Source organism: Pelobates fuscus, chromosome 2 (assembly GCF_036172605.1).
Source record: "Pelobates fuscus isolate aPelFus1 chromosome 2, aPelFus1.pri, whole genome shotgun sequence".
Lineage (NCBI taxonomy): Eukaryota > Metazoa > Chordata > Amphibia > Anura > Pelobatidae > Pelobates > Pelobates fuscus.
The window spans coordinates 184,993,346-185,006,574 of NC_086318.1; the positions used below are offsets into that span (position 1 = coordinate 184,993,346).

Below are 13,229 nucleotides of genomic sequence, written 5' to 3' on the forward strand. Positions count from 1 at the left end.
CACACACACACACACACTGCATTCATACACACACTCTGCACTCATAAGCACACTGCACTCATACACACACGCTGCACTCATACACACACGCTGCACTCATACACACACGCTGCACTCATACAAACACGCTGCACTCATACACACACTGCATTCATACACACACACTGCATTCATTATACACACACTGTAAATAAATATTCAATTAATATATTTTTTTTAGGATCTAATTTTATTTAGAAATTTACCAGTAGCTGCTGCATTTCTCACCCTAGTCTTATACTCGAGTCAATAAGTTTTCCCAGTTTTTTGGGGTAAAATTAGGGGCCTCGGCTTATATTCGGGTCGGCTTATACTCGAGTATATATGGTATATCTATATATATATAAAATACAAATAACCGCAAATATATATATATATATATATATATAGATAAATACATATAGTTGCATAAAAGATTACATTAGTATACACGTAGAATTTAAATACCTATAAATGCATATATATTAAAATTCTACATGTATATTTAAATAATCTTTTAACGTAATTATGTGATTTGATTAATTAAAATTTGATTGACATGCCTGACAACACAGGGAGAAAGTGCAGAGAATTTAATTCGCAAGCACTATATTTGACCCTGTAACTCTCCAAGACACCATAAAACCTGTACATAGGGGGTACTGTTTTACTCGGGAGACTTCGCTGAACTCAAATATTCGTGTTTCAAACTGGTAAATTGTATTACAACGATGATATTTTAAGTAAAAGTGACGTTTTTTGCATTTTTTACAAGCAAACTGCACTTGTATGGTCTATATTATTGTTGTAATATGTTTTACTGTTTTAAAACACTAATATTTGTGTTTAGTGAAGTCTTCCGAGAGTAACAGTACCCCCCATGTACAGGTTTTATGGTGTTTTGGAAAGTTAGAGAGTCACATATAAGGCTTGCATTTCATTTTTTTCACATTGAAATTTGCCAGATTGGTTATGTTGCCTTTGAGAGCGTATGGTAGCCCAGGAATGAGAATTACCCCCATGATGGCATACCATTTGCAAAAGTAGACAACCCGAGGTATTGCAAGTGGGGTATGTCCAGTCTTTCTTAGTAGCCACTTAGTCACAAACACTGGCCAAATATTCGTTTTTTGCTTTTTTCACACAAAAACAAATATGAACGCTAACTTTGGCCAGTGTTTGTGACTAAGTGGCTACTAAAAAAGACTAAACATACCCCACTTTCAATACCTTGGCTTGTCTACTTTTTCAAATGGTATGCCATTATGGGGGTAATTCTCATTCCTGGGCTACCACACCGTCTCAAAGGTAACATTACCAATCTGGCAAATTTCAATTTGAAAATGGAATGTTCTATATTTGACCCTGTAACTTTCCAAAACAACATAAAACCTGTTAATGGGGGGTACTGTTGTACTCGTGAGACATCGCTGAGTACAAATATGTGCATTTTTTTTGCAGTAAAACAGTATTATGACATTCACAGTTAAAATGTCAGACGGAAATGCAAATTTAAAAAAAAATCTTATTTTCTCACATTTTTTTTACTTTTATTCATAATAAATGATGTTCCATATATGAATAGTTAATGATAGATTAAAGCCCTGTTTCTCCTGAACAAAATGATATATAATAAGTGTGGGTGCATATAATTTGAAAGAGGGGAACTACGGGTGAACAGACATAAAGCGCAAATTCCAGTTTTTGTTTACGTTTTGTTTTGATCAGAACGTGCACTATTGACTCCGTCCTGAAGGGGTTAACTTCTCCTTGCGATCCAGCGATGTCCCCGCGCTGTGATTGCCGGTGAGAGCCCCGGCGGATGCCTCCATCTGACTTCCTGGTTCTATCTCTGTGAGCCGCAGAGGCTCATGGGGGCGGAACTGGGCAGGTAATTCAAATGCAAAAAAAATGGTACCGCTTTTGGTACAAAATTCCTGACATAATCATACCGCCAGGGAGGTTAAATAAAACTATTGCAATCTCTAAGATTTTAAATAATTGTTTAGTGAATAAGCGAGTGCGCTGGATTGTGCATTTTGTATATTTTGGCCCCAGCAGCACCATATAATGTATTCATGTTCAGGTGAGTGCAGCCCTCTTGGTTATATATATAACCAAGAGGGCTTTTATCAATGGCCATGTGTTTGAAGCTGCAGCTCCATCAGCCCCTATTTTAATCATTCCTTAAACATTGACACGTTTTACATAAGTAATACAACTGCTAATTATGAAAAGCATTTGTCTAAGAAATCTACATTTTTTGTAAAATGCAGATCTAGAATTCCACTCGAGCAACAATCCCTATTTACAGCTAGTGTTTTTGAAAACACTATAGACATAGACATTACCCTAAGATCCTTCATCTGCAGGTTTAGTAGCTATTTGATAAATTGATTATTAGTATTAATCATATCAAATTGTTTATCAAGGAAGAACTGTTGCGGTTTGTCAAGTACATCTGTGAAATAAAATGTATTTTTAAATGATCACAGTGAAACACTAGTACAAAGATCTTGTGTCCCAAAGGCGACTGCATAGGGGAATCCATGAGAAATATACAGAAATGAGAAGTGTGAAACGTGTGCAATTTTGTATCTGTGCTGTCTCACTAATAGTACTTTGAAAATGTTAAATTGTGGAAGTTTTTACTTTTTTATACCAACTGAGATTTCTTTGAAAGGGGTGCACATATTTTTTTATAGATCTATAACCTGTTTATACATTGCTGGTGAAGCCTGGTGGGAGTGAGGCTTGACTGTCAATTTGTTGTAAATGGTTATCTTTGCAAGCCAAACGGTGGCAATGTCCTGAAGAATTTTCAAGTTGGAGACAGTGTGTATATCAAAGTCTATATTGTTTTTTTTCCCCTTTTATTATAGTTTGTTTATGGGTATTTATATAACGTCAACCATTCTGAAATGTTGTACAATAAAGGGAATACAGACAAATAATGAGCACGTCTTGATACGAAAGGGACAGAATACCCTGTTTACAATCTTGGAAGTACAGTACCCTTATACAAAGTGCATTGCAAGAAAACACTTCAGCTTCCAAACTGGCCATAATAATGAGGACTAGACACATAAGAGCTTATCTGAAGTAATGGCCAGAGATCAAGGGAAATATGCATATTCAGTGGGGCTTAAGAGATACTTAGTTATGATTAGAGGCATCTGCATGATTGTGAAAGATAAAGAAAGGAGGAGGAGAGGTACTGACAGCGAAACTGCATTGTTTGCTGGGGAAATCCTAATGGTGAATCTGGAGATGGAAGGAAAAAAAATATTGTTGAAAGTAGGCAACAGGCATTTTTAAAGACATTTCTTGGTAGATAGGTGGGGGAGGGAAACAGTAGGTGGGAGTGGAGAAGGGATGTATAGAAAATATGGATTTTCAATCATAAAACCTTTGAACTTTTTGCTTGGGAAACCATTATGATGGATATGGAGATGGAGGGGAAAAGCCTCTAATATTTCAGTTAGCTGCTTGGATTATTCTTAATTTTTTCTGTTAAGGTTTTTGTACAGCAGTTTTTTTGTGGGATTTGGTTCCATTATTTTTATTTTAGTACAGGTATGACAATATTTTTTTTTGTTTCACAAAATAAATAAAATAGAATACATTCAAGTAAGTATGAGTTATTTTTTACATTATTTGTTTTGCATTACAGTCGTCCCTCCGTAATAATTCCTAAAAGGAGGAAGCAAATGTGGTATTTACATTTTTGGGGGAAATTGATTGGTTTGCTTGGAAACCCATAACCACCAAGGGATGAAGGCTAACATTGTAGGACCAAGGAACTGGCCACTCTCTGACCCTGTGGGTATTATGACATCTCTTAGTGCTGTTATTGTTTGGCTAGCGATCTTGTGGCACACTAACCCCAATACTATGCTACCTTGTTCCATTGGTAGAGGAATGGAACAGGAATGTTTCCAAGGCCCCTACCTTTTATATTACCCTCCACTCTACTACACATGGGGTAGATGAAGGGAATAGGGGCAGTATACTGGTTTCCGACATGGCATATATTTTTGGCTTACCCAATGCACATTTAGGATTATAGGTAAATATTGATGGTTCAACAGACGAGACTAAGAGAATCATTCAACTGACCTGCTAAATGCTGGGGTCTCACAGACTCTAGACATATTTAATTTATTATCTTTAGGGGAGGTGGGTAGTGCTGAGAAAAAATGGAGAGCTTCAGTATTGTTGTTTTTGGGAGTGTGAGGATAGGACTGGGAGTTACTGGAAAATGGAGAGCTTCAATATTGTTTTTGGGATGGTAAAATGAGGCCTGGGGTTGCTGGCATTATGGACACAAGTAGCAAGACATTTCAGGAATTGTGGCTATAATTACCACTATATTCACATTACATGACATGTAAGTAATTGTCATTTGACCTTTTTCTTACTTTGGAGTGTAATTCATTATAAGCGCGAGGGTATTTTCCACCGCTCAGTAAATTCACTACTTACTATATTCCACAAACATTTATACAGTCTTAGCTGAGAGATATTAGTGGAATTAGTTTCCATCTGTAGTTCTATTCAGTGAGTTAAAACCCAGAATACACACCAAAATCTTTGATTGCTGTTGTGGATATAAGTGATATAAATAAAGATAAATACAATATATCTCTAACAATCAAATATTAGGATATCTCTAATCTAATCATCTGTAATAAAAATAGGCGATCCAATGAGGATACTCCAGTGCTACCTGGTGAAAGATTTTCATGTGAAGTATAATGATATAATTCTTAAAGGGACACTATAGTCACCAAAATAACTTTAGCTTAATGAAGCAGTTTTAGTTTACAGATCATGCCTCTGAAGTTTCACATCTCACGTCAATGCCATTTGAGAGTTAAATCAGATTTGTTTATGATAATGCACCCATTATGACACAGCCTGCATGAAAACAATATGGTTTCATTTTCAATCAGATGTAACTTACTTTAAAAGTACGTAGCTGTACGTAGCTGACCTACTTTCTATAGGAAGTGGATCAGTCTCCTCTAGTGGTTTGATCGCCTCGTCCGGAGATTAAGTCCAGGCGCATGCGCGTAAAAGAGGACACACATCTACGAACGTAGAGTCCCCGCGCATGTGCCAATATCTAGATACGGACATGCGCATCTCCTCTAGTGGATTAATCGCCTTGCCCGGAGACTAAGTCCAGGCGCATGCGCCTGCAAAAGAAGACATACATCTACGAAAGTAAAGTCCCCGCGCATGCGCCAGTAACTAGATACGGACATGCGCATACCGCCAGCTTCAATCAAGCGCACTCGGCTGGCGGGTACTTTTGAATCCCACCCCCTACTTAACAGGTAGGGACTTCTGGGTATTTAAGGGATGAAAGGAGAGGCTTAGTATGCACTACTTGCCCTTGAGAAAGGCGGTTAGACCGCCGAAACGCGCGTTGGGCAGCTTGTTTCACGCTATCTGAAATGATCCTGTAATTGGACAATCTTTTGTCGACTGCTTTGACAGCTTGTTGGATACCCCGCAGTCTGAGGTTTATATTAGAGGGACTACTACAATTTTGAGTTAGTAGCTGTTATGGTGACTGAGCCTCTTTCTTAGCTCTGTCTAGACTCAGCCCTTTCCACACTACTTTGTTTCCTCTACTTCTGATCTCGCTATCCTTTTGATTTATTTTCCTTTGGTGGCACTAGATATACCAGGTATTTTGATAACTGGCAACAGATAAGCATACACACCTTAGGAATATCGGAAGTCGCTATAGGGAAACCCAGACCCTGGCTTTCCCTAGGACTGCTTTAATTGGGAGAATCCCTCTCTCTTTTGCTGTCTCCTGGCATAAACTAATTACAGATAGGCTGAAGTTCCATGGGAGGTCTTGTCAGCAACTACGTTTCCTCACAATTGCAACTTTGTTTAGATGTTTCATATACCAGTTGCATCTATGTGACTGTTGTTGCTGCTTGTACCCCATAAGGTTCTCTGCCGCACTGTTCTGCCAGTTTATATTTACAGTCGCTTTTTATCATTTTTTTTGCTTTTAATCCTCACATTTTGGGGTGATAAAGTAGGTGTGTTTATTTGATAAAATTTGTGTTCTATTAAAGCTTTTGTTATTTTTGGTTTTAACTGTTTTGACACTGAAATTGGGGGTAGTGGTTGTGAGATTAAGGACCCCGTTTCTACGAGGAGCTTTCCTCACTTCCTTTCCTTTTTGATAGTTATATATTTAGGGTTAAGCCCTATACTACCCCTGTAACCCCTCCTTAGCTATTGGTCAGAGCTTTCCCTTTGACTGATAACTTATTTGCTCAGTTTTAGTTTACAGATCATGCCTCTGAAGTTTCACATCTCACGTCAATGCCATTTGAGAGTTAAATCAGATTTGTTTATGATAATGCACCCATTATGACACAGCCTGCATGAAAACAATATGGTTTCATTTTAAATCAGATGTAACTTACTTTAAAAGTTTGTATCTATTGCTCTGTAAATTTAACTTTAATTAGATAAAGGAGGCACCTGATGGGGTATTGCAAGTGATTAGCAGAGCGGGAGATAAGATATTCTGAATTAAACAGAATTTGTAATAAAGGAAGTGTAAATATTAGATTATTCATTACAGGAAGTGTTTAGGAAAGCTGTGAAAGTCACATGCAGGGGTAATGCCTAGGGTTTAAAACAAAAAGTGATTTGACTCCTAAATGGCATGAGGCTAAATTTATTTTGGTGAATATAGCGTCCCTTTAACAGTCAGGGCCGGCGTGTCCATAAGGCAGCACAGGCGGCCGCCTTAGGGCGCACCGGCTCTGGGGACGCCAGATTTAAGTGACCGGCAGGAGGGAAGCGCTCCCTCCTGCCAGGTCACCTTCTGGACCCCCGGCGGGCGGCAGTGTTCTAATGAGAGGCGGCGAGGGAGCTCTAACCTGTCTGCTCTGCTCCCTCGCGCGCCGTTTGCTGATTCTGCGGGAGCCGGAATATGACGTCATATTCCGGCTCCCGGCATCTGTAGACAGCCCGCGAGGGAGCAGAGCAGACAGGTTAGAGCTCCCTCGCCGCCTCTCATTAGAACGCTGCCGCCCGCTGCACTGAAGCCCCACTGGACCCCAGGGACAGATCCACGCCAGCTCTCCAGGTAGGGAGGCTGGGTGGATATTATTAATATATTGTGTGTGTCTGAAAGTGTATGTGTGAGTGTTTGTCTGTGAGTGTGTGTCTGTGTATGTGTTTGTGAGTGTTTGTGTCTGTGTATGTGTTTGTCTGTGAGTGTGTGTATGTGTGAGTGTGTGTATGTGTTTGTCTGTGAGTGTGTGTCTGTGTATGTGTTTGTCTGTGAGTGTGTGTGTATGTGTATGTGTTTGTCTGTGAGTGTGTGTGTATGTGTGAGTGTGAGTGTGTGTATGTGTATGTGTCTGTGTATGTGTTTGTCTGTGAGTGTGTGTGTGTGTGTGTGTCTGTGTATGTGTTTGTGTTTGTCTGTGAGTGTGTGTCTGTGTATGTGTTTGTCTGTGAGTATGTGTGTCTGTGTATGTGTTTGTCTGTGAGTGTGTGTGTGTGTGTATGTGTGAGTGTGTGTATGTGTGAGTGTGTGTCTGTGTGTGTATGTGTTTGTCTGTGAGTGTGTGTCTGTAAGTGTGAGTGTGTTTATGCATTTCTGAGTGAGTGTGTGTGTGTCTGTGAATGATTGTATGAATGTGTGTGTCTGTCAGTGTATGAGTGTGTTTTGTCAGTGTGAGTGTGTCTATCAGTGTGTGTTTGTGAGTGTCTGTCAAATCAGTGAGAGTATGTTTGTGATTGAGTGTGTGTCTGTGAATGAATATGTGTCAGATCAGTGAGTCTGTGTCTGTCAGTGACGTCTGTGTGTTTGTCATTGAGTGTGTGTGGCTGTTAGTGTGTATACACCACTGAGTATAGCGTGGCGGAGCGGAGCGCAGTACAGGAGCTTCTGTTTCCTGTACCCGGCCAGACTGACAGGAAGTGCTCACTGAGAGAGCACTTCCTGTCAGTCCAGGCAGGTACAGAAAACTGAAGCTCCTGTAGAGGATCTGCTCCGCAACGCTACAAGACAGGTAGGATGCACACCAGGAAGGGGAGTGTGACCGCACCAAGGGACAGAGAGGGGAGGGGAGAGAAACACCAAGGGACAGGGAAAAGAGGGGGGGGGGGGAGAGGAACACTAAGGGACAGGGAAGAGGGAGGGGCTGGTTAGGAGGCACATAGGTGAAGATGTTAATTTTAGAGGAGGGGGGGCGGAAAAATTCATCTTCGCCTATGTACCCAAAAATCCTTGCACCGGCCCTGCTCTTAGTACAGCTAATTATTCTGAACTTAAATCTCCAATTAGATCACCAATGATTCATTTAGATTTCTTATTTAATTTTTTGAAAAGGTTATGTAAGGACACCACTCGTTGATTGTTTAGGATGGTTATTCAATGTTAGCATTATTCACATTAGCATTAAAGATTAGCATTCATTATCGGATAATAATGTACTTTATTTAAATAACTCCTTTGAAGGATTTTACTCTTTACCAAAGGCTGAACACCTCAAACAGCTCTTGGATTACACTTATATCAAACAAGAGATGAGCTCAGGATAATAAAAATAAATAACAACAGCTTTGAGCAAATTAAGGTCCCTATGGACCAAATAAATTAAAGATTAATCTCTGACACTGTGCACGACAGCGTAAAAACACAAAGAATATGAAAGCAGAAGAAAATATCTAAAAAATCTTATCCAATTCTAAAAGTCTTCTGTTCCCATCCAGTGATTATTTAATTTACTCTCACATGTCAGCCTGAGCAGTACACGTTGTCAACATATGTATGAATTGGCCCATATCTTAGTAATTATATTCCCAATACACATCTTTTTAATATTATTTATCATAATAAATTAAAATGCTTTACAAATTTTACTATTTTAAAAAATATCCATTAATGTAAGCATTAAATATTTTATTTGGTACGATGTGATAGAGGATTCACTTCAAATATTAACAATTTTATAAAGCAGGAATAAAATAAAGAAGTTTACATGGGTGTATGCCAGGTGTAATCATGACAAGCTACCCAGCTAGCGTCACCTCCGTTTCTTTTGAGGGGAGTTTGCCGGAATGGACAAGGAAGCAGAAGTGACTCCATGTTGGTGGAGGCAGACGGAGGTGGGACGGATTTGAGGGGGAGTAGCAGATGCATCTCCATGTTTGGGAGAGGTCGTGAGAGGTTACATGTCCTGGATTGGGCAAATAGCCCCTCCTCACAAAAAAAAAAGACTACACCTACAGTGGTTAATGAGAACTACTCCATCTTGGGACTGGCAATTACACAGAATTTAGAAATACACAACCTCTATATTCTGAATTGCTTACTGCCTATTTACATATAGGGAAACATAAGCTTTCCCTTGTCAATTAAATTTGTGTGGAATTCCAATTTAGAGTAAAAGGAAGGGTATATATACAATACTTGTTTTTAAATGTACATATACACCCGATGAAGACTGTTTAACAGTTGAAACATGGTGTGCTGCTATATTATGCTTTATTCTAATTTGTTTTAAAGTATATATTAATAAATGTTATTTTTACCTTATTATTTTGATTCCTGATATATTTTATGCTGCTACCATCCAGCTACCTTTGAAACCTCAATTAACCTGAAACAAGGTGTAACTGCAAGTCTTTCTCTGAGACCCATGCTTACCTGAAGCAAGGTTTTCTGTTTGATGCCTCCACAATTTAGAGCCAACTGGAAAGAGTTTTTCCAACACCCCCTCTCCTGATCTATTTTTGTACATACATACTGCACTATGATATTTCTTTTTTATGTCATATAGGTTTTTTAACTACAGGAGACAATCAAATTCATTGTGTGCGCCTTTTCACCTCTTTTATATGGTCTGTAATCAGGTCAAGGGCATTTACATTTTTTTCTTATGTCTTCATAAAGGTAGTTTCTAGACTTGGCATTCAGTTTTAAATGAATTACAAGTCGTCAAAATTTTGCAGTGATGGGCAATTCATCTGAAACCTTGATCTATGGTTGAATTACAAAACAATCTAAATGGACATTAGATGAACTGTTTTGTTTGTTTCAGAATTTGGAGTTCCGACAGTGCCCACCTACCCCTTCAAAAAAGAAGATTGGTGGTTAGGGGAAGCCACTAAATGTTGAGGAGTGACCACTAGTGTAAAGAAAGGAGGAGCAGTAAACAAAAAAATCAACATATATTGTTATATATATATATATATATATATATATATATATATATATATATATATATATATATATATATATATATATTTAATGTATATATTTTACAGTACACTGATTGTTCAATTTGGTTAGTCATAATTGGTTTTCCCACATGTGATTATCGACTTATACTATATAACGATGTTTATGAGATGGTGCTTTACCCTTGACAGAGGCTGTGAGCCGGAATGTGATATTTTGCAGCTTGCTGTCATAATTTCTAAGGTAGTCCTCTATTGACCACCTGTTTAGTGTATGTCTCTTTACACATTTTGTAAAATTGCTATTTAATTTTTGTTAATTTTGGTAATATTGTTGTGGATACATTCAAGAAGCCCATGTGACTGCATTCATGGTTTCATTTTTATTGTGACGTATAAAGATTTTTTTTTTATACTGTATCTTGAGAGCTGCTGTGGTTATATATGTGAATTGCATGACCTTACCTGGTTCAATGTCCAGAGAATAGCTGTCAATCTCTAGATTTAGACGTTTTGCCGCAGTATTACAGAAATCTTCCAAAACACAATGCACAGCTTCTGTAACATTGTAGGGCACAGATTTAGCAAACTTCAACTTGCTGTTTATAATCACGCTCCCCTTCCTAAAGTTTAGGATTTCAAGTTGCTTAAATCCAGTGAGGTTGGTTTGAAGGTATGGGAGTAGCTGAAAAAAGTCACAAAAATTAATGAGAGACAAAATTACAGGCCAAAAAAACCTCAACTTCAAAAATCCAAATTATAAAAACAATATATATATATATAATCTCATAAGAAAGGCACAGATGGGGCTGAAACATTTATTGAGGATATGCATATTACTTGTTTATTTGAGTATTTCTTGGTGAATCTTCTGTATAGTTGGCAAAACCAATTAATCTTTTTATCAGTTTCAAACCTTGAAGAAATGGCCACTCTACTGCTTACTGCTGACAACTACTTAATGACCATTCTGAATCCAGAAGCAGATATCATGTAACCCATGAACAGACACTTTTCCAATTTACAGTAGTTGCCATTAGTAAGAAGTGTTTGCAATAAATTGTACAAAGATCAGATGAATGAATCAGAATATGATCTAAGTACACAATCACAAATGAATGTATATGGCAACATTAACCCCTTCAGGACGGAGTCAATAGTGCACGTTCTGATCAAAACAAAACGTAAACAAAAACTGGAATTTGCGCTATATGTCTGTTCACCCGTAATTCACCTCTGTCACATTAAGTGCACCCACACTTATTATATATCATTTTTTTTTTTTTGTAATTCTTTATTTTTGTTGTGCAGGTGAGTACACATCATCATCAAAAACGCCACAACAGCGTACACATTTGTAAACAATCAGAACATTGGCAGGGAAAAGCATGCACATTTTTAAGTTATGGGCAAATTCAGTTTTTCTAATGTGTGCCAAAGTTAAAGTGGTTAGGTGTTGTGGTCAAAGATTTAAGCAATCAGGTAGCCATAAGTAGTTATGTGTGCAGCATACTTGGAAAAACTCTATAATAACTTCGTAATGTGTGGTTGGTGTTTGCCTAGCTAGTTTATATTGGGTAACCAAGGTGTGTTGCTCAGCAACGTGTGTTTTTGGGTCTCTAGATTCATGTCATGATACCTCGAAGTACCCGTTAAAATCATTGGCTACCCATCTGTCAACCTGGGCGCCGTACGTTACTAGTGTGATGTGGAGCTTGTCGGGCATCATGGCAAGAGTTGGTGCATGTCAGATGTATGCAGGCCTGAAACTATGAACAACAAACTATATACATTAGAAATCCTGCTGAATAGGCGCTAGCCCTAAAGTAGGATTGGTGGGCAGGGTTAAGCTATGTAAAGGCACTGCCTATGCATTTCGGTATGTTAGTCTAGGTAAGTTAGGTAGGACGATGTATGTCGTGAATAACCTATAAGCTTAGTTTACTGTTTTTTCGCTGGGAAGCGATACGGAACGGTATCCAGGGTTCGGGGGCTCTATACTTGTGGTGTGCCGTACCCGTAGAGGTATGGTATGTCGCCCTATGATCTAAGGGGTGTGCCGTGGGCACAATGGCAGTTCCTGGGTGAGGGTGGCCTAGTGGAGGCAGGACCTATAACAGAAAGTGCAACAAAGGTAACGGAAAAATAAATGTTAGACTGCATTTGTTGTGAGTCCGTGATATTATAGCAGGAGGTTGGTATGGGGTTCCCCATAAAGTCCGGCCGCTGGAGGTCAGGTAGTGGCTGCCCTGTAGGTATCTGCCGAAGGTACTCGCGGTACGAATGGGACTGTGCCGGCCGGGTCCCAGACATGCGTCGTGATCGCTGTCCTCTGCTCACTGCCGGTCAGGGAGTCTCGTGGGAGACCCAGAGTCTCTAAGATGGCCGCTGCCTCCTCAAAGGTCTGGACAAGGTGGGGGGTGTTACCGTGGAGGACTGCTAGGGTACGCGATCCTTTCCACCTATATGTTATGCCCCGGTCCCTAAGGAGTACTGTGAATGGCTGTAATGTTTTGCGCCATGCCAAGGTGCTTCCTGATAAGTCTATGAAAAAGGTTAGTGTTAGGCTTTCAAAGCTGTAGGGGGTTTTACCCTTTAGGGCTCCCAGTACCGTAGCCTTGTCGTGTCCTGATTGAAATCGGACGATCAGATCTCGTGGGGCTGTGACAGGTGCCTTTGTTGGTTTCGGGATCCGGTACAGATCAACTGGTATCACCGCTTTCGCCTGTTTAGGGGGCAGGGTTGCATTTAATAGCCGTCTGAGGAAATGCGGCAGCTCCGCGTCAGGAATTGATTCTGTTATTCCCCTGATTTTCAGGTTGTTGTTACGCCTGGAATCCTCCATTGCCGCAAACCGGCGCTCTGCTGCGGTTTGTTGTCTCTGCAGCTCGTGAACCTCTCGTTGCAGTTGGGTGATGTGTGCCTGTGCATTGTGTGAGTCATTTTCCACTGTGCTTATGCAACCCGTTAGT

The 13,229-nt window shown here is 39.5% G+C and overlaps 1 protein-coding gene across 2 annotated transcripts in view; it reads right to left on the bottom strand.

The window, feature by feature from the left end:
* Positions 1 to 13,229, bottom strand: part of IMPG1 (interphotoreceptor matrix proteoglycan 1) — a 500,344-nt gene that overhangs the window by 89,254 nt on the left and 397,861 nt on the right. For both annotated transcript variants that reach the window (XM_063443013.1, XM_063443012.1), the window contains exon 14: positions 10,723 to 10,942. In XM_063443013.1, coding sequence (XP_063299083.1) covers positions 10,723 to 10,942 — 220 coding nt within the window. The remainder of the gene's footprint in view (positions 1 to 10,722; positions 10,943 to 13,229) is intronic.